Here is a 27,136-nt window from a genome sequence, read left to right on the forward strand (position 1 = left end):
AGCAATCAAGCCTGCCCTGTATTTAAGGACTGCCAAGCCGCCAAGTCTCTTGTCGGATGATTACCTTGCTTGTGCTTCAAGTGTTGTACTCGAGCCCTCTCGATACCTTTCATGGTCGCTCTCATTTTGTCAGAGCGTTTTCATTAGTTCTTTTTTATCCACCTTGAGCTTTGGTTTCGCGTGATTGGACTTGTGATATTTCGTTTGTGTATTCTTGGCGTTGCCTTTGCAAGGGCTTTTTGTTTCATGCGTTGTTTTTCTGGCTCCTTGTGACCAATTTCAGTTGTGCATTGTCGGTGCGCTTTTCTGTCATAAATATTTTTGTTATGGCACTTTGTCTGAGCTTACATTTCTGGAATCCGAAATATAATTAGTTTTGGTTTAGAACCTGACGGTCACCTCCCACCTGAGCTGTTGGGTCACCTTGGCCACCCCACTAAAAATTTTCTGGCTTAGTTCCGAGGGACAGACGGTATACACAAATGGCTGGATAAATGAATCGGGACCAAACTATAACTTGCAACGGTTAATATGAGCTAGCCGCTGGAGCTCATGATGTCTGCAAACTTCAATGCTAAAGTAAAATTCATGTACACAGTAGTTCATTTTTTTGCCAGTGCTGAATGCTGTCATGTTAATGTTAATAACTGCTTGTAATGTTTCACCATTTCGTTTCCTTGTTATACGAACAACATGCCCTATCATCACAAGTAGCATTTTAATTTAAAAAAAAGACAATTTACTTCTTTTCATAAAGTCACTGAATTTATATTTGAACACACTTGTGATTGGCTTCTAAGTGTGGTCCTTGACAACCATTCCAATTTCTCACATGGCCTCTTTGGAAAATTAACTGCCTGCCCCTAATTTAAACGCCGCTGGCGATAATGCTGGACCTCATTTCATTGCTTTTGATTAAAGGCACCAATTTCGCTCTAATTGAAAAGGTTAAACAGTTACCTACGGCAAATAGAATTTGCCAGGCTTACGCATGTCGATACCAATATCATATACACCGAGATGTAATGAGTTGCTAAGGTAAAATGATTTAAAATCCTCCTGAGGCTTTTTTGGGAGGGTGGGGGAAGAGTTACATGAATTACATTAAAACAATGTGCACCAAAATGAAAGGAAAATGATGGAGGCTATACAGTAGCAAGAGAAAGTATGTGAACCCTTTAGAATGAAATGGAATTCAACATAAATTGATCATGAAATGGGATCCAAGTTTTGAACTGATGTCACACATCCGATGATATAGATTGCAGTGTTATTTCAGTTGCAGCCAAGAAGTCGTGCCAACACTTTGTTGCATTTTGTATCCACCGCTTAGAATGAGCTTCGATTCTGTACCCCACATCGCTCTTGCTGTTTCTCTTTACAACTTTAATTACATCCCCTCTTGTCTCGCTTCTTATTGAACATTTGAGATGTTTGTCATGGTTCCCTTGTGTACTAGATGTGCGTCGCTCAAACACAGACTGGCAAGTCCTGGCAGTGGTTATTGACCACAAGCTAACTTTGACTTCTCTCGTGTCAACCTCACAATTCACCTCCATTGATTTCATGCCTGTCTACGTTTGCCAAGATTGACTGGCTGGTGTGAGTTGTAAACAATGATCCCGAATTGTTCTTTATGCAAAGACGGTCCAAAAAGCAACCACAGAGGTTCCATGTTGACTTTTTATGACTTTTTATGAATAAAAAATGAATTAATAAATAAATCATAGAATTATTTAAATGATATGACAACATATGTGAATAGTACTGTGACTATTGTATTATATTGCACTTAATTATTGACCTTATCCATGTTTGTATTTATATTGCACTTAATTGAACTGTGTTTTCTTTTCTCTTCTTTCTACCCACAATCTTGCTGCTGAAGGCTGTAAATTTCCCCAGTGTGGGACAAATAAAGGATATCTAAGCATGATAACAACAGATGCACGCAAGTATGGTCGCTTGTCATGTCTTGTCTGTTTGATTTTGTTTTCAGCCTCAGCTGGAGGGAAGGGCAGTTCCCTCCAGCAGGCGCACCTGTTCCGCGTTTAGCAATCAAGCCTGCCCTGTATTTAAGGACTGCCAAGCCGCCAAGTCTCTTGTCGGATGATTACCTTGCTTGTGCTTCAAGTGTTGTACTCGAGCCCTCTCGATACCTTTCATGGTCGCTCTCATTTTGTCAGAGCGTTTTCATTAGTTCTTTTTTATCCACCTTGAGCTTTGGTTTCGCGTGATTGGACTTGTGATATTTCGTTTGTGTATTCTTGGCGTTGCCCTTGCAAGGGCTTTTTGTTTCATGCGTTGTTTTTCTGGCTCCTTGTGACCAATTTCAGTTGTGCATTGTCGGTGCGCTTTTCTGTCATAAATATTTTTGTTATGGCACTTTGTCTGAGCTTACATTTCTGGAATCCGAAATATAATTAGTTTTGGTTTAGAACCTGACGGTCACCTCCCACCTGAGCTGTTGGGTCACCTTGGCCACCCCACTAAAAATTTTCTGGCTTAGTTCCGAGGGACAGACGGTATACACAAATGGCTGGATAAATGAATCGGGACCAAACTATAACTTGCAACGGTTAATATGAGCTAGCCGCTGGAGCTCATGATGTCTGCAAACTTCAATGCTAAAGTAAAATTCATGTACACAGTAGTTGTTCATTTTTTTGCCAATGCTGAATGCTGTCATGTTAATGTTAATAACTGCTTGTAATGTTTCACCATTTCGTTTCCTTGTTATACGAACAACATGCCCTATCATCACAAGTAGCATTTTAATTAAAAAAAAAGACAATTTACTTCTTTTCATAAAGTCACTGAATTTATATTTGAACACACTTGTGATTGGCTTCTAAGTGTGGTCCTTGACAACCATTCCAATTTCTCACATGGCCTCTTTGGAAAATTAACTGCCTGCCCCTAATTTAAACGCCGCTGGCGATAATGCTGCATTTGGTCCCAGCCAAGGCTGCATCATTTTTGCAGTCACCACACCATTCATGATGCTTTATTTTTATCTGCTGGTGTTCAAGCATTTGAATGGCATGAAAATGGAGCTGCAATCAGGATTGTAATTTGAGCCATTCTGGGGGGCCACTGACAAACAATTTTATCATCGAATTTGGAGACTGGCAGCATTTCTGCATTCTGTGAATTGGCAGGAGGTTTTCTGTCACGGAGTTTGCATTGCTGACTGCAAATCATATCTTTTTTTTTTTTTTCCCAGGCCCATTCAGCCTCTAAGCCTTTTTGGGAGATGCACTTCTCCCATTAAAATGAAGAATAGTCATGCCAGCGGTGATGATGACTTTTTCAGTCATCAAATTATATGATCACTGCTTCTTTAAATGAAATAAATCCTAACTTCAGCCAGTTTTTCAGTGTTTAAAAATGTTTTTGGAAGGTTAATACAATTTCTTTTGAACTGTCTACAGGTGGAGACAATTTGATTAGAAATTCATGCCCAAATTGACTCAAACTTTGAGGAACGGTTGAATCGCTTCCTTTTTTTGTTTTTTCTTTAACCACTGAGCCCTCCTCCCTGGACCAGAATGTGTCAACTTTCCCTCCATAAACCATGAGGTAGCCTGCTAATTTTTCTAATTTCCGGCACAATAATAACATTCACAGATGCAGCGAGTGACGTCAGTCACTGTGTTATCATTGGACAATGTCTGATTTATATTAGATTTGTAACTCGTTTTTTGGGAAATGTCTTGAGTCGCCTCGGCACAATCTAATTCTATTTGTTTGTTGTTGGATTAGTGAAATGAGACTGTGCTATCTTCAGGGTGGTCTGTTTGCACTGTTTTGACATTTCAGTTAAATGTCTTCCAAAGACTCTGACCAGTTTGTAAAAGCTCTTATATGGTGGCACCGAGAGATTTGCTTGACCTTTATAGTCAACAGTCAGAGGTGACAGCTTTGGTTCCTGTGTTTTGTTGTAAACACAAAACATCTTGAAAGCTCGGGGTTGGGGGAAATGGGGGATCAGCATGGCACCTTGCCCACACTGTCACTTAGGTGCAGGATATTTTGAATAGCACACAAACATAAAGAAAGTCACTTGGTGTGTGTGCGTTTGTGCGCGCAGTGATCGTGACGGTGTTATTTCAGTTTACAATACAGGTGTTTGATAGAGACTTATTTTCATCGAACCATGAAAATAGAAATGAATGACACGGTGGTCGGGTGGTTAGCGTGTTGGCCTCACAGTGCAGAGGTGCAGGGTTCGATTCCAGTGTGCAGTTTGCATGTTCTCCCTGTGCCCGCGTGGGTTTTCTCCGGGTACTCCGGTTTCCTCCCACATTCCTAAAACATGCATGGCAAGTTAATGGAACACTTTAAATGGTCCCCAGGTGTGATTGTGAGCACAAATGGTTGTTCGTCTGTGTGTCCTGCGATTGGCTGGCGACCAGTTCAGGGTGTCCCCCGCCTACTGCCCAAAGACAGCTGGGATAGGTTCCGGCACACCCGCGACCCTCGTGAGGATAAAGCAGATTGGAAAATTGATCGATGGATAATTAAAACACTTTGAGCAGACTTTTTGGTGTCCGAACAATGACGTGTACAATAATGGCTTCCTATGACATGCACATTTTTGCAAGTCGTTCATGCTTGTCTGAGATGACAAGGATAGCCAGCAAGGCAATGAGTCTTCTTCTGGTTTTCGACATGAAGTGAATATGACACGTGTGGATTCGGACAGGAAGTGCATGTTTGAAGGATGGCAGCCAGTGCAGACACTGCATTGCATTTTTTTTTTTTTTTTTTTTTTTTTTGGGGACACTGAGCTGTTGGGTCACCTTGGCCACCCCACTAAAAATTTTCTGGCTTAGTTCCGAGGGACAGACGGTATACACAAATGGCTGGATAAATGAATCGGGACCAAACTATAACTTGCAACGGTTAATATGAGCTAGCCGCTGGAGCTCATGATGTCTGCAAACTTCAATGCTAAAGTAAAATTCATGTACACAGTAGTTGTTCATTTTTTTGCCAATGCTGAATGCTGTCATGTTAATGTTAATAACTGCTTGTAATGTTTCACCATTTCGTTTCCTTGTTATACGAACAACATGCCCTATCATCACAAGTAGCATTTTAATTAAAAAAAAAGACAATTTACTTCTTTTCATAAAGTCACTGAATTTATATTTGAACACACTTGTGATTGGCTTCTAAGTGTGGTCCTTGACAACCATTCCAATTTCTCACATGGCCTCTTTGGAAAATTAACTGCCTGCCCCTAATTTAAACGCCGCTGGCGATAATGCTGCATTTGGTCCCAGCCAAGGCTGCATCATTTTTGCAGTCACCACACCATTCATGATGCTTTATTTTTATCTGCTGGTGTTCAAGCATTTGAATGGCATGAAAATGGAGCTGCAATCAGGATTGTAATTTGAGCCATTCTGGGGGGCCACTGACAAACAATTTTATCATCGAATTTGGAGACTGGCAGCATTTCTGCATTCTGTGAATTGGCAGGAGGTTTTCTGTCACGGAGTTTGCATTGCTGACTGCAAATCATATCTTTTTTTTTTTTTTCCCAGGCCCATTCAGCCTCTAAGCCTTTTTGGGAGATGCACTTCTCCCATTAAAATGAAGAATAGTCATGCCAGCGGTGATGATGACTTTTTCAGTCATCAAATTATATGATCACTGCTTCTTTAAATGAAATAAATCCTAACTTCAGCCAGTTTTTCAGTGTTTAAAAATGTTTTTGGAAGGTTAATACAATTTCTTTTGAACTGTCTACAGGTGGAGACAATTTGATTAGAAATTCATGCCCAAATTGACTCAAACTTTGAGGAACGGTTGAATCGCTTCCTTTTTTTGTTTTTTCTTTAACCACTGAGCCCTCCTCCCTGGACCAGAATGTGTCAACTTTCCCTCCATAAACCATGAGGTAGCCTGCTAATTTTTCTAATTTCCGGCACAATAATAACATTCACAGATGCAGCGAGTGACGTCAGTCACTGTGTTATCATTGGACAATGTCTGATTTATATTAGATTTGTAACTCGTTTTTTGGGAAATGTCTTGAGTCGCCTCGGCACAATCTAATTCTATTTGTTTGTTGTTGGATTAGTGAAATGAGACTGTGCTATCTTCAGGGTGGTCTGTTTGCACTGTTTTGACATTTCAGTTAAATGTCTTCCAAAGACTCTGACCAGTTTGTAAAAGCTCTTATATGGTGGCACCGAGAGATTTGCTTGACCTTTATAGTCAACAGTCAGAGGTGACAGCTTTGGTTCCTGTGTTTTGTTGTAAACACAAAACATCTTGAAAGCTCGGGGTTGGGGGAAATGGGGGATCAGCATGGCACCTTGCCCACACTGTCACTTAGGTGCAGGATATTTTGAATAGCACACAAACATAAAGAAAGTCACTTGGTGTGTGTGCGTTTGTGCGCGCAGTGATCGTGACGGTGTTATTTCAGTTTACAATACAGGTGTTTGATAGAGACTTATTTTCATCGAACCATGAAAATAGAAATGAATGACACGGTGGGCGGGTGGTTAGCGTGTTGGCCTCACAGTGCAGAGGTGCAGGTTTTGTGTGATTGGGCGATACCGATCATGTGGATTGAGTGTAATTTGTTTTAAAAATCTATTAATCAATTTTTTTTTTCCCCATTTGATTGATTATTGACATTGACGTCATTCTGAATATGTGTGAATTTTATATCAACCCTGACTGTGTACGGCATGATAACAACAGATGCACGCAAGTATGGTCGCTTGTCATGTCTTGTCTGTTTGATTTTGTTTTCAGCCTCAGCTGGAGGGAAGGGCAGTTCCCTCCAGCAGGCGCACCTGTTCCGCGTTTAGCAATCAAGCCTGCCCTGTATTTAAGGACTGCCAAGCCGCCAAGTCTCTTGTCGGATGATTACCTTGCTTGTGCTTCAAGTGTTGTACTCGAGCCCTCTCGATACCTTTCATGGTCGCTCTCATTTTGTCAGAGCGTTTTCATTAGTTCTTTTTTATCCACCTTGAGCTTTGGTTTCGCGTGATTGGACTTGTGATATTTCGTTTGTGTATTCTTGGCGTTGCCCTTGCAAGGGCTTTTTGTTTCATGCGTTGTTTTTCTGGCTCCTTGTGACCAATTTCAGTTGTGCATTGTCGGTGCGCTTTTCTGTCATAAATATTTTTGTTATGGCACTTTGTCTGAGCTTACATTTCTGGAATCCGAAATATAATTAGTTTTGGTTTAGAACCTGACGGTCACCTCCCACCTGAGCTGTTGGGTCACCTTGGCCACCCCACTAAAAATTTTCTGGCTTAGTTCCGAGGGACAGACGGTATACACAAATGGCTGGATAAATGAATCGGGACCAAACTATAACTTGCAACGGTTAATATGAGCTAGCCGCTGGAGCTCATGATGTCTGCAAACTTCAATGCTAAAGTAAAATTCATGTACACAGTAGTTGTTCATTTTTTTGCCAATGCTGAATGCTGTCATGTTAATGTTAATAACTGCTTGTAATGTTTCACCATTTCGTTTCCTTGTTATACGAACAACATGCCCTATCATCACAAGTAGCATTTTAATTTAAAAAAAAGACAATTTACTTCTTTTCATAAAGTCACTGAATTTATATTTGAACACACTTGTGATTGGCTTCTAAGTGTGGTCCTTGACAACCATTCCAATTTCTCACATGGCCTCTTTGGAAAATTAACTGCCTGCCCCTAATTTAAACGCCGCTGGCGATAATGCTGCATTTGGTCCCAGCCAAGGCTGCATCATTTTTGCAGTCACCACACCATTCATGATGCTTTATTTTTATCTGCTGGTGTTCAAGCATTTGAATGGCATGAAAATGGAGCTGCAATCAGGATTGTAATTTGAGCCATTCTGGGGGGCCACTGACAAACAATTTTATCATCGAATTTGGAGACTGGCAGCATTTCTGCATTCTGTGAATTGGCAGGAGGTTTTCTGTCACGGAGTTTGCATTGCTGACTGCAAATCATATCTTTTTTTTTTTTTCCCAGGCCCATTCAGCCTCTAAGCCTTTTTGGGAGATGCACTTCTCCCATTAAAATGAAGAATAGTCATGCCAGCGGTGATGATGACTTTTTCAGTCATCAAATTATATGATCACTGCTTCTTTAAATGAAATAAATCCTAACTTCAGCCAGTTTTTCAGTGTTTAAAAATGTTTTTGGAAGGTTAATACAATTTCTTTTGAACTGTCTACAGGTGGAGACAATTTGATTAGAAATTCATGCCCAAATTGACTCAAACTTTGAGGAACGGTTGAATCGCTTCCTTTTTTTGTTTTTTCTTTAACCACTGAGCCCTCCTCCCTGGACCAGAATGTGTCAACTTTCCCTCCATAAACCATGAGGTAGCCTGCTAATTTTTCTAATTTCCGGCACAATAATAACATTCACAGATGCAGCGAGTGACGTCAGTCACTGTGTTATCATTGGACAATGTCTGATTTATATTAGATTTGTAACTCGTTTTTTGGGAAATGTCTTGAGTCGCCTCGGCACAATCTAATTCTATTTGTTTGTTGTTGGATTAGTGAAATGAGACTGTGCTATCTTCAGGGTGGTCTGTTTGCACTGTTTTGACATTTCAGTTAAATGTCTTCCAAAGACTCTGACCAGTTTGTAAAAGCTCTTATATGGTGGCACCGAGAGATTTGCTTGACCTTTATAGTCAACAGTCAGAGGTGACAGCTTTGGTTCCTGTGTTTTGTTGTAAACACAACACATCTTGAAAGCTCGGGGTTGGGGGAAATGGGGGATCAGCATGGCACCTTGCCCACACTGTCACTTAGGTGCAGGATATTTTGAATAGCACACAAACATAAAGAAAGTCACTTGGTGTGTGTGCGTTTGTGCGCGCAGTGATCGTGACGGTGTTATTTCAGTTTACAATACAGGTGTTTGATAGAGACTTATTTTCATCGAACCATGAAAATAGAAATGAATGACACGGTGGTCGGGTGGTTAGCGTGTTGGCCTCACAGTGCAGAGGTGCAGGGTTCGATTCCAGTGTGCAGTTTGCATGTTCTCCCTGTGCCCGCGTGGGTTTTCTCCGGGTACTCCGGTTTCCTCCCACATTCCTAAAACATGCATGGCAAGTTAATGGAACACTTTAAATGGTCCCCAGGTGTGATTGTGAGCACAAATGGTTGTTCGTCTGTGTGTCCTGCGATTGGCTGGCGACCAGTTCAGGGTGTCCCCCGCCTACTGCCCAAAGACAGCTGGGATAGGTTCCGGCACACCCGCGACCCTCGTGAGGATAAAGCAGATTGGAAAATTGATCGATGGATAATTAAAACACTTTGAGCAGACTTTTTGGTGTCCGAACAATGACGTGTACAATAATGGCTTCCTATGACATGCACATTTTTGCAAGTCGTTCATGCTTGTCTGAGATGACAAGGATAGCCAGCAAGGCAATGAGTCTTCTTCTGGTTTTCGACATGAAGTGAATATGACACGTGTGGATTCGGACAGGAAGTGCATGTTTGAAGGATGGCAGCCAGTGCAGACACTGCATTGCATTTTTTTTTTTTTTTTATGGCGTTGCCCTTGCAAGGGCTTTTTGTTTCATGCGTTGTTTTTCTGGCTCCTTGTGACCAATTTCAGTTGTGCATTGTCGGTGCGCTTTTCTGTCATAAATATTTTTGTTATGGCACTTTGTCTGAGCTTACATTTCTGGAATCCGAAATATAATTAGTTTTGGTTTAGAACCTGACGGTCACCTCCCACCTGAGCTGTTGGGTCACCTTGGCCACCCCACTAAAAATTTTCTGGCTTAGTTCCGAGGGACAGACGGTATACACAAATGGCTGGATAAATGAATCGGGACCAAACTATAACTTGCAACGGTTAATATGAGCTAGCCGCTGGAGCTCATGATGTCTGCAAACTTCAATGCTAAAGTAAAATTCATGTACACAGTAGTTCAGCTGTTGGGTCACCTTGGCCACCCCACTAAAAATTTTCTGGCTTAGTTCCGAGGGACAGACGGTATACACAAATGGCTGGATAAATGAATCGGGACCAAACTATAACTTGCAACGGTTAATATGAGCTAGCCGCTGGAGCTCATGATGTCTGCAAACTTCAATGCTAAAGTAAAATTCATGTACACAGTAGTTCATCATTTTTTTGCCAATGCTGAATGCTGTCATGTTAATGTTAATAACTGCTTGTAATGTTTCACCATTTCGTTTCCTTGTTATACGAACAACATGCCCTATCATCACAAGTAGCATTTTAATTTAAAAAAAAGACAATTTACTTCTTTTCATAAAGTCACTGAATTTATATTTGAACACACTTGTGATTGGCTTCTAAGTGTGGTCCTTGACAACCATTCCAATTTCTCACATGGCCTCTTTGGAAAATTAACTGCCTGCCCCTAATTTAAACGCCGCTGGCGATAATGCTGCATTTGGTCCCAGCCAAGGCTGCATCATTTTTGCAGTCACCACACCATTCATGATGCTTTATTTTTATCTGCTGGTGTTCAAGCATTTGAATGGCATGAAAATGGAGCTGCAATCAGGATTGTAATTTGAGCCATTCTGGGGGGCCACTGACAAACAATTTTATCATCGAATTTGGAGACTGGCAGCATTTCTGCATTCTGTGAATTGGCAGGAGGTTTTCTGTCACGGAGTTTGCATTGCTGACTGCAAATCATATCTTTTTTTTTTTTTCCCAGGCCCATTCAGCCTCTAAGCCTTTTTGGGAGATGCACTTCTCCCATTAAAATGAAGAATAGTCATGCCAGCGGTGATGATGACTTTTTCAGTCATCAAATTATATGATCACTGCTTCTTTAAATGAAATAAATCCTAACTTCAGCCAGTTTTTCAGTGTTTAAAAATGTTTTTGGAAGGTTAATACAATTTCTTTTGAACTGTCTACAGGTGGAGACAATTTGATTAGAAATTCATGCCCAAATTGACTCAAACTTTGAGGAACGGTTGAATCGCTTCCTTTTTTTGTTTTTTCTTTAACCACTGAGCCCTCCTCCCTGGACCAGAATGTGTCAACTTTCCCTCCATAAACCATGAGGTAGCCTGCTAATTTTTCTAATTTCCGGCACAATAATAACATTCACAGATGCAGCGAGTGACGTCAGTCACTGTGTTATCATTGGACAATGTCTGATTTATATTAGATTTGTAACTCGTTTTTTGGGAAATGTCTTGAGTCGCCTCGGCACAATCTAATTCTATTTGTTTGTTGTTGGATTAGTGAAATGAGACTGTGCTATCTTCAGGGTGGTCTGTTTGCACTGTTTTGACATTTCAGTTAAATGTCTTCCAAAGACTCTGACCAGTTTGTAAAAGCTCTTATATGGTGGCACCGAGAGATTTGCTTGACCTTTATAGTCAACAGTCAGAGGTGACAGCTTTGGTTCCTGTGTTTTGTTGTAAACACAAAACATCTTGAAAGCTCGGGGTTGGGGGAAATGGGGGATCAGCATGGCACCTTGCCCACACTGTCACTTAGGTGCAGGATATTTTGAATAGCACACAAACATAAAGAAAGTCACTTGGTGTGTGTGCGTTTGTGCGCGCAGTGATCGTGACGGTGTTATTTCAGTTTACAATACAGGTGTTTGATAGAGACTTATTTTCATCGAACCATGAAAATAGAAATGAATGACACGGTGGTCGGGTGGTTAGCGTGTTGGCCTCACAGTGCAGAGGTGCAGGGTTCGATTCCAGTGTGCAGTTTGCATGTTCTCCCTGTGCCCGCGTGGGTTTTCTCCGGGTACTCCGGTTTCCTCCCACATTCCTAAAACATGCATGGCAAGTTACTACTGTAGCACAAGTAAAGGAACAAAGAAAATCTTATGTCAAAAAGTCCAATATCACTATAAAGTGGATTTATACAAAGAAGGCTATCATTCTTTGACATCACCTTTGTCTTCACCGACATCACCTTTTCAAAAGATGCATATCTCATTCAAGACCAATATACAGTGTTCTGCACCGATATGAAGTTGAAAATCTGATCAAGAAGGGACGTGCATGGGTTACACTCATGAATCCTATCTATGGTCATCATCTGGGGTAGGTCTTTCCAAACTGAAATCAATCAGGCTCCTGCTTTGACAGTGAAACCCAATCTCTGCAACATTGTGGAAAATTTGTGATTTGGCTGGCCGCTGAAGGGAACTGATACGCTGTTTGTGTGTAGCCTTCGTAAATAACCACCAGCCATTCAACATCCTGTTTCTCATTGCGGTGGTGTTTACTGATAGAATCAGTTGCAACACATGCGCTGTAATGAATGGCACCCCAGATAGGAGGATGTTGGAACGCAGCACCATGCCCTCATTAGATTTTTGAGGGAAATTGTAAAAAAGAAAAACAAATAGTTGTGTACAAGCACTGTATTCACATACACAGTTCCTATTTTTATTCCCGAGTGGTCTTCACAGCAACATAATCTGCCAATAGAATCTATCCACTTGACTTGTCGTGAATTTTGTATGGTTTTGAATAGATTTAGCTTTGTTCCCGACTGACATTGTTCGTGTCTTGTCTGCTCATTTAGTTTTTTTGTTTCCACCTGTTCTCGTCAGCCATATTCCTTAAATGCCAATCAGCCCCCTCCAGTTTCTGTGTCTTGTCCGGGTGTGCCTCATTTTCCCGTCAATTACTTTCTTTCAGTGTACGTTTGGTCATTGTTTGTGAAGTTCACGGTTGTTTACCCAGTTTTGCCATGTTTCCAGTCGTGTTTCTTTTTTTTAAATATGAATCTCATTATTTATACTTTGCTCATCTTAGTGTTTACATTTTGCGCAGTGCGAAATGTAAAAATATTTTGCTACAACTTCACCATGCAAACCCATCTACCCGCAATCTCGACAATGTAGCAAAATTTGTCGTAACACGTTAAAAAACTTGTAAAACTTATTTATTCGTACTATCTACAACTATAGAATTATGTCATCACCAAAAATAACATAAGTTTTTTTTCCTTATATATTCTTCTGGATCCTGAAGAGCCATGTATCATTGTTTTCTGTTACTATAGTGACAGAGCTGCTTTATTTTGTAAAGTAAATTTGTTATTGTGAAAGGCACACCTGATGTTGTTGCGTGACACACTTCCCGTTTTACGTCGTACAAGGAAGCTCCGAAAGATGGACTGCAGCTACGTGTTTTAAGCCAAGCACAGCTTGTAGGTTTGTATTATGTAAATTTATGCAATATTATTAATTAGTGGGGTGTGTTCACTGTAAATTAACATTTGAAAGGCGTTGCAGTTGTTTACGGTTTAGCATTTACGTGTAACGGTTAGCGCATTAGCTCGCGAACATTAGCGATACTACCGCACCCACGCGGTAGTATCGCAAGTGGGGCACATTGTTTTGCGACGTTTTATTTTGCAACAGTATCTAAGTGTTTTTATGTGTGTGTTACAGTTTGACACCTTCTTAACTCGCCTCCACAACATTTTGACTTAATTTGCTCTATTAAATCTTGGATTCAAGTTTTTGCACTGCAATTATAAGACAAAGCATGGGTTTGCATGTTCTCCCTGTGCCCGCGTGGGTTTTCTCCGGGTACTCCGGTTTCCTCCCACATTCCTAAAACATGCATGGCAAGTTAATGGAACACTTTAAATGGTCCCCAGGTGTGATTGTGAGCACAAATGGTTGTTCGTCTGTGTGTCCTGCGATTGGCTGGCGACCAGTTCAGGGTGTCCCCCGCCTACTGCCCAAAGACAGCTGGGATAGGTTCCGGCACACCCGCGACCCTCGTGAGGATAAAGCAGATTGGAAAATTGATCGATGGATAATTAAAACACTTTGAGCAGACTTTTTGGTGTCCGAACAATGACGTGTACAATAATGGCTTCCTATGACATGCACATTTTTGCAAGTCGTTCATGCTTGTCTGAGATGACAAGGATAGCCAGCAAGGCAATGAGTCTTCTTCTGGTTTTCGACATGAAGTGAATATGACACGTGTGGATTCGGACAGGAAGTGCATTGCATTTTTTTTTTTTTTTTAGGGTACACAGTTTACTACTACTACTGTAGCACAAGTAAAGGAACAAAGAAAATCTTATGTCAAAAAGTCCAATATCACTATAAAGTGGATTTATACAAAGAAGGCTATCATTCTTTGACATCACCTTTGTCTTCACCGACATCACCTTTTCAAAAGATGCATATCTCATTCAAGACCAATATACAGTGTTCTGCACCGATATGAAGTTGAAAATCTGATCAAGAAGGGACGTGCATGGGTTACACTCATGAATCCTATCTATGGTCATCATCTGGGGTAGGTCTTTCCAAACTGAAATCAATCAGGCTCCTGCTTTGACAGTGAAACCCAATCTCTGCAACATTGTGGAAAATTTGTGATTTGGCTGGCCGCTGAAGGGAAGCCTTGAAAACTGATAAGCTGCTTGTGTGTAGCCTTCGTAAATAACCACCAGCCATTCAACATCCTGTTTCTCATTGCGGTGGTGTTTACTGATAGAATCAGTTGCAACACATGCGCTGTAATGAATGGCACCCCAGATAGGAGGATGTTGGAACGCAGCACCATGCCCTCATTAGATTTTTGAGGGAAATTGTAAAAAAGAAAAACAAATAGTTGTGTACAAGCACTGTATTCACATACACAGTTCCTATTTTTATTCCCGAGTGGTCTTCACAGCAACATAATCTGCCAATAGAATCTATCCACTTGACTTGTCGTGAATTTTGTATGGTTTTGAATAGATTTAGCTTTGTTCCCGACTGACATTGTTCGTGTCTTGTCTGCTCATTTAGTTTTTTTGTTTCCACCTGTTCTCGTCAGCCATATTCCTTAAATGCCAATCAGCCCCCTCCAGTTTCTGTGTCTTGTCCGGGTGTGCCTCATTTTCCCGTCAATTACTTTCTTTCAGTGTACGTTTGGTCATTGTTTGTGAAGTTCACGGTTGTTTACCCAGTTTTGCCATGTTTCCAGTCGTGTTTCTTTTTTTTAAATATGAATCTGATTATTTATACTTTGCTCATCTTAGTGTTTACATTTTGCGCAGTGCGAAATGTAAAAATATTTTGCTACAACTTCACCATGCAAACCCATCTACCCGCAATCTCGACAATGTAGCAAAATTTGTCGTAACACGTTAAAAAACTTGTAAAACTTATTTATTCGTACTATCTACAACTATAGAATTATGTCATCACCAAAAATAACATAAGTTTTTTTTCCTTATATATTCTTCTGGATCCTGAAGAGCCATGTATCATTGTTTTCTGTTACTATAGTGACAGAGCTGCTTTATTTTGTAAAGTAAATTTGTTATTGTGAAAGGCACACCTGATGTTGTTGCGTGACACACTTCCCGTTTTACGTCGTACAAGGAAGCTCCGAAAGATGGACTGCAGCTACGTGTTTTAAGCCAAGCACAGCTTGTAGGTTTGTATTATGTAAATTTATGCAATATTATTAATTAGTGGGGTGTGTTCACTGTAAATTAACATTTGAAAGGCGTTGCAGTTGTTTACGGTTTAGCATTTACGTGTAACGGTTAGCGCATTAGCTCGCGAACATTAGCGATACTACCGCACCCACGCGGTAGTATCGCAAGTGGGGCACATTGTTTTGCGACGTTTTATTTTGCAACAGTATCTAAGTGTTTTTATGTGTGTGTTACAGTTTGACACCTTCTTAACTCGCCTCCACAACATTTTGACTTAATTTGCTCTATTAAATCTTGGATTCAAGTTTTTGCACTGCAATTATAAGACAAAGCATGGACCCATCTTTTCCGGTATTCATCGTTAACTGTGTAATAATTTTGACCAATATTAAACTTGGCAGTTTATCTCGTGTATGTTAACACACTTAAAGATCATTCAAGGAATGTTATTTATTCTTACGTGGTGTTTCTATCTGACTGCTTTTCCCCATGTCGGCTCGACTGCCGCTAATGAAAGTGACGGCACCCTCATGAAAACCTGTGGGAAAGCCATCTCTTAAGCTCCTGTGCTGGCTTTCAAACAATTTATTCTGCAAATTCCCAACGACTAGATTTTAGTTTCCTCCTGTGTTGGTTTACTCGCCCAGAGTGACTGGGCTGTAGCATGCTGTTCACACGCTTGACCAGGCCTTGCTCTTTCGCTCAACCCTACAGAAATCCATTTTGGAATGCTGCTGGATGGACGATTTTGTTGTTGTCGTTGCTTTTTTTCCACTGTCGAGAAATATGGAAATCAAAGTAATTTGTTCCACTGTTGAACTGTGTTTCCATTCTGAAACCTCGAGTATGCTATGAACTGTACAAGCAGTTTTGGAAGTCATATTTTTATTCGGCTATATGTGCCCTGGGATTGGTTGTTAGCCGGTCCACAGTGTCCCATGCCTCTCGCTTAAAGTTAGCTGGAAGGGTTCCAGCTCACCTGCAACTTTGATGAGGACCAGTGGTGACATAAATGAATGGATTCAATGTGTATTTACTTTGAAAATGGCTGGCGAAGTGTCCAGAGTGCTCCCTTCCACTCATCATCTGCTCTACAAATCTGACAGCTCCAGATCAGTGTTATGGATCAGCAAATCTCCACAGGCCAGCACATAATAAAAAACATGATGAATTCCAGTCGTCATAAGGCAGAATCAGTGAGAACCCTGAGCATGGACTCCATGTAGTGAAGCAGATTTGGGCAATTTGGATTAGCAGTTACCACGTATTTTAGACACAACATAAAATCGATCTATATCTATCTCTCTATCCATCTATCTATCTCTGTTGCTAGATCAATTATCTTTCGAACGATATTATTTGTTACTAATCCTAGATTATAGAATATTTCCCTTCACTCTAAGGGCCCTATTTTCATGCAAAGTGCAGTCTAACTATGCGCACGGGTTGAGTGTTCTTTCTTTTAGTATTTTTGTAGACTGGCATAAGTAGAAAGGGGTGTTTGCACCATTGTGGGCGTGTACGCAATCGACTTGTTTCCCAATCAATGGAAGGGGCTCCGCTCGTTGCTTTTAAAATTCAGCACAGGAGTGACGCCACACAGTCTTTGACATTGTGCAAACAGAAATAGAGCCACTGAGTCCAGACAATATTTTGCCCCTGCCTGGTTGGCACTCTTTTAGATGAATACTACTGACTCTGAATTTCACTTAAGTGGTATTACACATAAATGTGTGCAGTCCAGTTGGTGAACACTGTCTTCATTGAGGGCTTGAAATTTGTCACGGAAATTGAAGGCTCGGCAGCCACCTTCAACATGGTTATTGAACTGACATGTATGCATGTAATATTGATTTGAGTGGAGAAATGTTGCCCATGGCTAGGTTTGTCTGTTGCTTATGAGCCCAAAATGAATAGCTTGCAGAGGAAAGGGAAAATGAGTGAATGGGTGTAGTTTCATGGTCCCCTACTCAGAAGGCATTAAACAAAAATGTATATGTATATGTCGGTCTACACAGTGCATGTTAAGTGTGGCGCATCCCTAATCTTGTTTTTCAAATCCAAACTACAAAGTGCAAGTTTCCAAAACGTTTTTTGACAAAACAGAGACATTTGTCTTGCCTGGTCACAGTGGTCAATAGTTCAGTACCCTTATCCATTAGGGCTGGGTTTTAAAAAGTGGTTCATCAAATGGAATCGATTTTTCCTTTTTATAATCCCAAATTGATTCCTAAAACCATAAACTATGTTACTTTGAATATGTCTTTTTCCCCATAAATTCATGACGTCTCACGTCGCACCGAGATCTCGCATGAGACTAATGTATCAAAACTGAAATATGTGCCAACAAGCTTGAAGGCAGATGTGTAGAAGTTTTTTTAATTAAAAAAAAAAACAAAAAAAAACACACACACACAAAGACGGCAATGTGGTGTAACATATTTTGCTCCAACTCCAGTGAGGCCGCATCTCCTAGATAATATTTCACATGCGTCTCGTATTTGACGACGTTTTGAAGCTAATCTTGGAACGTTCAGTTTCGGCACAACAGGAGCATTCAAATGTTTGGGTCATCAAATGCAAATTTGAAAGGACACATGGTCAAATGAGAACCTTATTAACATACAGTAGCTGAAGGTTATATACAAGGAATTCATGGAAATTAACTTTCTCTTTATGCGAATTCTGTTTCTTGGATAGATGAGTTCCACCGGGTGGCAAAACCAACAACCTGTTAGGCTGCGATGCATCATTACCAGTGCGATGTCGCTTTGTCTGGCAGAAAACAAATGGTGGAGTATCACTGCATTCTCCCCATGAGGCATCTTTGTAAAATGACAATGTTCGCTGTGATCAGCAGACCAAAAATTTGTGTCAACAATGAAATAAGCTTTGGATCATACCAGCTGGCAGCTTTGTGAATTGCTACATGTGATCATTGGGTATACCAAAAACTATGTGGCTGTCAACTTTTTGTGTGCCGTGCATCCCTAAAAAAAGTTAAAGAAGTTTTGCACAGCAACTATAAAAGCTTATTACTATCTGAAGTGGTCACTTGAACATCGACTTCATTGAATAAAAACATCCAATCCAATGAAAATCCTGGGTGCCCACTTCCACAAACATGACTTCAACATTCAAAAAAAAAATGTACCTTGTCTTTAAAAAGACACTTCCTTCGCCACATTTGTTTCAAAGATGAATAATTACTTTGTTTTAAAGACTCAAGAGAGCCCCTGGGTGTCTTGAAGGGCGCTATATAAATCTCATTTCTTGTTTTTATGAAAGAAAAACAGGCCTAATAAGCATTTATGGGAAGGCTTATCAGTGGGATATTTTCAGAGGTTAAAGTGCGCGTAAGTAGAGATATCGTCGAGATATCGTTTGGTGCTAATCGAGCCCAATTTTTGGACATTATATGGGATGTACATTCAGTGTTTTGGACTGGACAAATTGTTTCATTTAGTACGCTGACGTCACACCAAGTCATGTGGGGAATCATGGGGGCGTGTCCATTTTACTGAGGAAAAAGAGGTGTTTCAAGAGTAGTTCGTTATTTTCTGATTTCTGCGAAACAAATTGCGAAAATCAAAAATGCACTTTAGTTTAATTTTTTTGTGATGAAAAGACCGGTTCAACTATTGGCGAACGTCTTTGCAGCCGCGTGCGACCGTGAACAAACTCTGAAGAAAACAAAAACATTCGCTACGTGCGCGCACAGTCCCAAACATGCGCCACTCAGTGAGATACATGCTGAATGCTAACATACAATTGGGAATTCCGAACATGGGCTAATAGAAAACACAAAACGGTCATTTTAAACCATAAGACAATTGTAGCATTAACATAAACACAACATGTAATAAATGGAATACCCAAGAAAATCAAATGGTTACTCATCTTTCTGCTGTGTAAAAAACAAAACAAAACAAAAAAACTAAATAGTATGAACTCTTTGAGTTTATGTTTACCTTTTGTTTAGTTTGCTGACGGCTTCTTCTTGACATCATCAATAAGCGCGACATGTGTCCTACTGCTACACCAGAGGAGCAAGTACAGTACGCAGTTTATGAATCAGTGTTTGTGTTTATAAAAAAAAAAAAAAAAAAGGTTGAATTTAGTTTTTGGTTTGTGTTTGCAAATTGTACATAGGTGCGCCCAACAGACCAAATTTTAATCCCTCAGCACATGGCTGCTGAAGAGCTGCATCCATGGGCTTGCTGAGTGCAATTCTTCTCTTAAGACCACTGCTATCGGTTGTCAGGAGTGTATGCCAGAAAAGGTCACAGCCTGCTGTGCTAAGTGTGTGTTTGTACACCTTTCAATGTCCTGACTGCCGATGTGAACGCTTGCTGGGGGGGGGGATCTGCAGAAGAGGCACGGTTCATGCCCTTTGCTTGCTCATTACGAAATGAAATCAAACTCCATTTATACGGCTGTGTGAGATCGTTAGTGGGCGACTGACGGTGAATCATCTGATGGTGAATCATCTGAAAACAATTTCTTTCATATGAGTGTACTAAAAGAATGGCGTGACACAATTGAAACTATACTGCACTTCCATAAAACAAAACCTAAAACAATTTTAGTTTTATTTACCACGACTAACAGATTGTTACCACCAAATACTCCATATCTGTAGATGCTAAAATTCAGATATCAGCCTCTTTTTTTTCTACTTTCTTCCCTCCAAATTTTGCTGCTGTAGATTGTGAATTTCTCCATTGTGAGACAGTAAAGATTTTCTTATCTTATCAATATGTAATGCAGTCATATCAAAATGATAATCAGTAATGCCGACTCAAACTATATTAGCAACGAGACAGTTAGCATGACACGTTAGCATGGTCCTGTCCTCTGGTTGGTCAGAGCAAGACAAATTTGACTATCAAAACACGTCTGTAGCAATCTGCACACATTAATACATCTACTTATCAGCATTTCATTTAAATGTTGTATGTTTTGTCATGTCTGAACTATTGCAGACAATGAACAAGGGAGAAATATTGTTGAGAAATATTGATGGTTTCTATAAATGTGACATGATAGTGTTGGTATTAAGAGGTGGATTAAGTAGGGCTCTTAGGTCCAGGTATCAAAATCTACATCTCGTCACTGAATTGTACCCTTAATAAATCTCCAGCATCACGGTATGTTTTTTAAAAAAAAAATCCCATTTAAGTTAAGGTCGGGTGTTCTGTATCCCGATATTGTACAAATATGAAATAAAGATAAACAAATAAGTATAATTTCAGAACCCAGGTAGTACTTGTCACCAGTAAAATGTTTGAAAAATAAAAGCCCAGACACGGTCTGGCGAAAAAACATCTTAAGTTTACTGTGATTTAAGTCAACAGCCTTTTTGGAATAACCTCATTAATGAAATGGTCAATTTTTGAATTTACATTCATAAATAATAAAATGACACAAAATAATGTAGGGAGACATCAGTGGATACATTAAACATAATAAATCATTTCAATATACTACAGAGAGGCAACAACAGTAAATTGCACTTTTGATTCAGTATGGAGTCAGAGACACAACAGGAACACACATTTATCTCCATAATCCCCCAAAAAACGTCAGATTTGGACAAAACTAGACAATCATTTACACTGTACGGCAACAAGCAGGTCTGCATAATTTTACATCAGTGCGAATTTGTGTTTACAACATTTGCATTTCATTAATAGGACATTTACAGCCTTCTTTTTTCTTTCTTCTCACAAAGAATAACATCTTAACATTCAGTATAATTATGTAAAAGTAATACGCCCAGTATATAAGACTGCTTCACTCCCAAAAGATGACAATTTTTATTTGATGGGTGCCAAAGTGGGGAAAAAAGGTGAAAGGTGGCAGGAAGTGGCAACCGTCTTTTTTTTTTTCTTTCCAGCAACTAATTAGTTGTCTTGCTGTTTGTGTTTGTGTGTTGAGTGAGCAATAACTTTACAATGTACAGTGGAGGGTGTTGTATTATGCACTACTTTGACATGCATGTATCATTCCAGAATTGGAGGACATTTACTTTACTGTTATTTGACTCATATTATCCCAAAAAGACATCACTCATTGTTTTTTTTTTCTCATTTTATCAGAAAGCTTTTGAATAGTTAGCATAACAGCTGCCACAGCTAGCATGTGCTCATTAGCATTGCCTTTCAACCCTTTTCCTTGAAACTTTTGTTACTGGTAAATGGAGATTTTTTTTTTTTTTTTTTTTATAAAATGTTACTTTATTTAACATTTAGACTTTAGCATTTACTCATGTTTCAAACATGCTTTTCATGCGCTTGAGTTGCATCAAACAAAATGGGGCAAATCAAGCTCTAATTATTTTTTTTTAACAACAAATGCTGTCTGTGTTTCAAAAGAGATCCTTACAACTATGTAACTGTTTTATTTTTATGAATGTTGAAAGCAACGTACCGTTGATTGTGACCCGTTTCTGTAATTACGGTAAGTGTGATGGTTCAATCTACCACAATGTGTATTAAATGTCATAAGATTTACATTGTGTATTGTGTGCAGATGCTGTATTGTAATGAAAATAACGCCTCTGTTGTCGCAACTCCTTGATCTTTAACTTGATTGACTTCTTGTATATAACGGGGACCAGCTGCTATTATATTAGCATAACTATCATTGCTGAAGTTCTTGTTCAGTTGTTAGCAACACACGCGCAATCAGATGTTTATGTCACAATTTTTGTCACTGAGGGTCCAAGTTCTGGATCGTCTCCAAATCCATGCACATAATCATAAAATGGCAAATGGTGGTGGTGGTGTTTCCGCTTTTGTATTTCAACGCGCTCAAATGGAATCAGTAGGCGGTCTCCTTGATGATGTTGGTGGAGAGAGTGTGGTTGCTGGAGATGCTGAGAGAATGTCGAGTCAGAGGGCCGGGGCGTCTCCTGGGGGAGTGATGGCACGGCATGCAGAAGTGCCGCAGCGTGGAGAAGAAGATCTGGCGGAAGGGGGCCGAAACTAAGTTGTAGAGGACGGGGTTGATGGCCGAGCTGACGTAGAAGAGGACGTTGGTCAGCATGTAGAAGTAGTGGTAGAAGTCGTACAGGCTACTGGGATGAAACATAGAAGGATAGGAGTCAGTTACTTTCTGGATCACCCCCGACACCCCATTTTAAAGTTTCTACTTTACGTGGGAATTAATACAATTCGGTCTCCCATCTCATTGCAACTCAGCCCATCTTTACATTCTGTCATTGTCCAGAAACAATGAATGCTATCCATCCATCCATTTTCGATACCGCTTATTCCTCATTAGGGTTGCAGGTGATTTGGAGCCAGGACACATTCAGACAAACAATATTCATACTCACATTCACACCCATGGGACATTTTTGCAACCAGTACAAGCCTGTTGCGAGGCGCAGGCTAAATATGCGTAACAAATTTGAAGTGGATTAATATTCATGAAACAAGAAATTTGTTAATTCATTTATCGGTCCAGTCCACAAATAAATACAAAGCTAAAACTCGCTGCCAAAATTGCAAAACAATCTGCTGGATGATAACGAGAGCTCTGATGGGTGTGAGCTTGTCCAGGCTTTTATTACCCAGGAGAAAGTCATTTCCAACCTTTACGACCCAATTTCCAGCAGCAACTAATAAAATGACATTGGTTCATATGGAACAGATACTGTACTCCAAGCCCCCCCCCCCCAAAAAAAAACATAGCCTTCTGCGCATATACAAAATGTTTTTTAATTTTTCTGTGAATTGGGAGTTAAGTGATCTTTCCTACTAATTACGAAATGACGAAGTGAACATTGTGGTGTTGAATTTCTTCCAAAATGTAAAATAGCTTACTATTTACCAGAGGTATTAAGTACCTCAGTAGAAATTTTGGTTATCTATACTTTACTGGAGTAATTATTTTCAGCCTACTTTCGCAAATATCTGTACTTTCTACTCCTTGCGCACACACACACAAAAAAAAAAAAAACACGTCCTTACTATTTCATTTGGGATTGTGTTCATTGTCCATGAAAACAATTTACAGGTCAATGGTTGGGATATTTTTTTAACTTAATGTGCTGTTCAGCTCAATGACAAACAAACATCGTATCTGACAAGTAAACTCTGCTGAAATTGACCCCAAAAATATAAGGTGTATGCAAATTTCAGGTTAACAGGAGGGTTATAAATGTTCATCATTCAACATGGGAGAAGGAACACGAGCCTGGTGGAGAATTTTAAAAGGAGGTAATCCAATCAACAACATGAACTGTCTCATTGGCAAATTCTCTCAACTGACGGCCTTCCAATATGGGCCTACAGCCGATACGTGCTTAAATATTGGTATGTAATGTGGTCACGTTCAGGCATGCAAAGCTTGCTAATACACAAGGAGAAAAAGAGCCCATCACTCACTCGGACCAGTCGGAAACGTAGCAGAACATGAGGCGGCGGGCGTGATAAGGCAGCCAGCAGACCACGAAGGCTATAACCACCGCTCCTAAACAGCAAGAATGCATAGGAAACATCAGCCATTTAAGAGAGAAAATGTAACCCAAAAAAAAAAATCATGGGGGATACGATTGAGTGTTACGTATTTCATTTTATTGTTCTTTAACTCATTAGACCTGAAACAATTGTCAATGTAATCAACACGCAATTGAGAACGGCTGCCTACGTTAGCGTTTTGAAATGGCACGAATAATATGTCAAAGCAGTCCAGTGACACGATTCTGTTGAATATTCATTTTATCCATCCATCCATCCATTTTCTGTTCCGCTTTATCCTCACAAGGGTTGCAGGAGCCTAATCCCAGCTGTCTTTGGGCAGCAGGCGGAGGACACCCTGAACCGGTGGCCACCCAATCACAGGGCACAAAGAGACGAACAACCATCCGGGCTCACACTCACACCTAGGGATGATTCATAGTATTCAATCAGCCTGTCATGCATGTTTTTGGAATGTGGAAGGAAACCGGAGTACCCGGAGAAAACCCAAGCAGGCGCGGGGAGAACACAAAGGAAGGCTGGAGCTGGAATCGAACCCGGTACCTCTGCACTGTGAGTCGACGCGCTAACCACTGGATCACCGGGCCGCCCAAATTCATTTTAAATGCCACAAAATATTGAATAATTTTGAGTCATGTTAGGATGTGAAAGCAGTCTGACAGCCTAGCAGATGAAACCAAATGCTCCCAATGCACCAATGTTTTATAAGTTGTAGATTCCTGAGTTTATACAAACATTCTACAATCCAATCCATCAACAACATACTGACATTTAAATGTATAAATTATATTGTGTTTTTAGAAATTCCTCACTCATCATGTCAACACTTGAATGTGTAACCACAACTCCATGAGATTGTGTCGTCCACCTTGCGTATTTTTGCCAAACCTGTTTCGCGCCGACATTTATCTTCCTCGTGGTTTTTAAGCACAGCCTGCACAACCAATAAACACAATCTAATACCTCAATGAATGACTGCCGCCACGGACCCGGCCTGAAGTGGAAAATCCATGACACTCTATTATAAAAAAAATACATGAAAAAAAAATGAAAATGAAATGAAAGGCAGCACGGGTGAAATAAGCTTAAGTAAGAATGAGCTGCTTGGCATTAAATGCAAATCGATTATTTGAATCACTGAATGGAACGCAAGCTTGTTATACCTGGAGGACGTAAATCGTCAGTCGGTCAACTGTCTCTCCCTGATGAGTCAGAAATGTTGCATTGAAAACCCCTCAAACATAATTCACCGTGCAAAAGGGGACCTCAACTGAGTATTAAATGTGTCTGGATTGTGTTTCCTGGCCTCCCCGAGGCAGACGTTCATCATGACGTCGAGGGCAGGTGAGAGGTCTCATTTGTCTGCAGCCTTTTGCAGAATGTCAGCAAGCTGCGCGCTCAGCTTTTCCCGATTCTCACTGCCACTCAGTTATCACACGCCTTCCTCTCCTCCTGCAGATGACTGTTGCCTTTTTATGGGGCGGGGGTTAATTCGAGGCGTGAAAAGAACATACGCAGGAAGTGAAGTTGTGACGGAAGCAGTGTTAAGACGCAAGGCAGCATCACCACAGGTCTTGTCGCTCGTCACAAATGAGATGCGTGATGTACAACTGCGAATCACGTTGATATCGGCCTCATAATGCAGAGGTGCAGGGTTCGATTCCGGCTACGGACTTCCTGTGGGGAGTTTGCATATTTTCCTGGGCCCCGCGTGGGTTTTCTCCGGGTACTACGGTTTCCTTCCATATTCCAAAAACCTGCGTGGCAGGTTAATGGATCGCTAAATTATCCCGATGTGTGATTGGGAGTGTCTATGGTTGTTTGTCTACGTGTGCCCTGTGATTGGCTGGCAACCGGTTCAGGGTGTCCCCCGCCTACTGCCCGAAGACAGCTGGGATAGGCTCCAGCACTTGATGAGGATGAGCGGATCAGAAAATGGATGGATGTATGGATATTCTTCATTTGGGTGGAATGACGTGTAATCACACGAGATTTCTGCCTGGTTGGACTCACTTTGACATCGGTGGTGGAAAAGAGTTTATATGTGTGGTTGATAGATTGAATATATTTGGTGAGAGCACAATCGACGCCACAAGAAAATTTCCTGTCACTCAGTCAGGGATGACAGAGGATAAAAAAATGCAGTAAAGTCAATCTTGCTTAGTTTAGTCACTAGCAGTTGGGGTACAAGGACTAATGAGTCCTGGAGGTTAAAGTATGTGCAAAACGGATATCAGTACGTTCCCACCCGATCCGTCACGGAATGAAGCCAAGACTTACGCAGAACAAGAACCCCATGGCGAAGTGACTGAGCCCGATTGGGTTCCACCGAGACGTTGAGCATGGTGGGATTGCCGCCAACGATGCAGACACGGTTGTCTTGCTCGGCCTCATGGAACATTCGCAACAGATGATTGGCGATGACCCCGTTCAGTGCCGAAATGGCCACCATGGGCACCACAAAGGACAAGAAGGCATTCACCTATTCAGAAAGACACAAAAACAAACATATTAGGTCTTTTTTTTTTTCTTTCTTTTTTTTTTTTTTTTTTTTACCATCTGTATTTTACCTCCCAAAAAAAAAAAATATGGATTGTCCCCAATGCTGTACAACTTTTAGACCCCCGCAGATTGAGGGTGTGAAAATTTGGTGCTTTGCAAGTCTAATTTAGATATTTCTTGTTTGCTCGGTGTCCCTGAGCAAAGTTTCTGGTGCAGATTTTAAAAATGCCTTTTACTTATTTTCCAGCCCATCAGGTTTTTGAGATATTTTTCTTTTTTGTTTTTTAGTTTGACCTATAAAAGCTTGCACAATACAGATTTTGCCGTGCTTTGTAATTTATCGCTGACGTTCCATTCAAAAAAAAAAAAAAAATGCCACCTGTTGCCGAACATAACCCTTAATTCATAAACATTGCTCAATATATTTTGATATTACATATTACTGTTATCTTATTATATGACGTTTCGGATCAACCTTTTTGGGACAGTTTTATATTTTGGTTGGGCTTGCTGACTTGCAACTGTAGTGACAATGTGAAGACCGCATGTGACCTGTGAGGGATGTTGATGCAGGCAGAGACCACGCGGGGTTGCAATGCAGGGAATCATGGATGAAAAATGTTAATGGCTTTAATGAACAGGAAGGCTGTCTTGGAAAGGTTCTCTGACTCCAAGACGGTGAAGATTGATTGAAGCTGAAAAGGGGGGCGGGGG

The 27,136-nt window shown here is 40.5% G+C and overlaps 1 protein-coding gene and 1 long non-coding RNA gene across 4 annotated transcripts in view; one reads left to right on the forward strand and one right to left on the reverse strand.

The window, feature by feature from the left end:
• LOC109514176 (uncharacterized) overlaps positions 1 to 27,136 on the forward strand; it is a 68,487-nt gene that overhangs the window by 9,266 nt on the left and 32,085 nt on the right. The window lies entirely within an intron of this gene.
• The window catches only part of ntsr1 (neurotensin receptor 1 (high affinity)), a 28,250-nt gene continuing 23,358 nt past the window's right edge, over positions 22,245 to 27,136 (reverse strand). The window contains exons 2-4 of one of the 2 annotated variants that reach the window (XM_019867024.1): positions 26,201 to 26,402; positions 23,828 to 23,912; positions 22,245 to 22,509 (exon numbers count right to left, since the gene is read on the reverse strand). In XM_019867024.1, the coding sequence (XP_019722583.1) occupies positions 22,257 to 22,509; positions 23,828 to 23,912; positions 26,201 to 26,402 (540 nt within the window). In that variant the 3' untranslated portion in view covers positions 22,245 to 22,256. Of the gene's footprint in view, positions 22,513 to 23,827; positions 23,913 to 26,200; positions 26,403 to 27,136 lie in introns of both variants that reach the window. The other variant, XM_019867018.1, reaches the window with a different exon arrangement.

Source organism: Hippocampus comes, unplaced genomic scaffold (assembly GCF_001891065.2).
Source record: "Hippocampus comes isolate QL1 unplaced genomic scaffold, H_comes_QL1_v1.1 scaffold139, whole genome shotgun sequence".
NCBI lineage: Eukaryota > Metazoa > Chordata > Actinopteri > Syngnathiformes > Syngnathidae > Hippocampus > Hippocampus comes.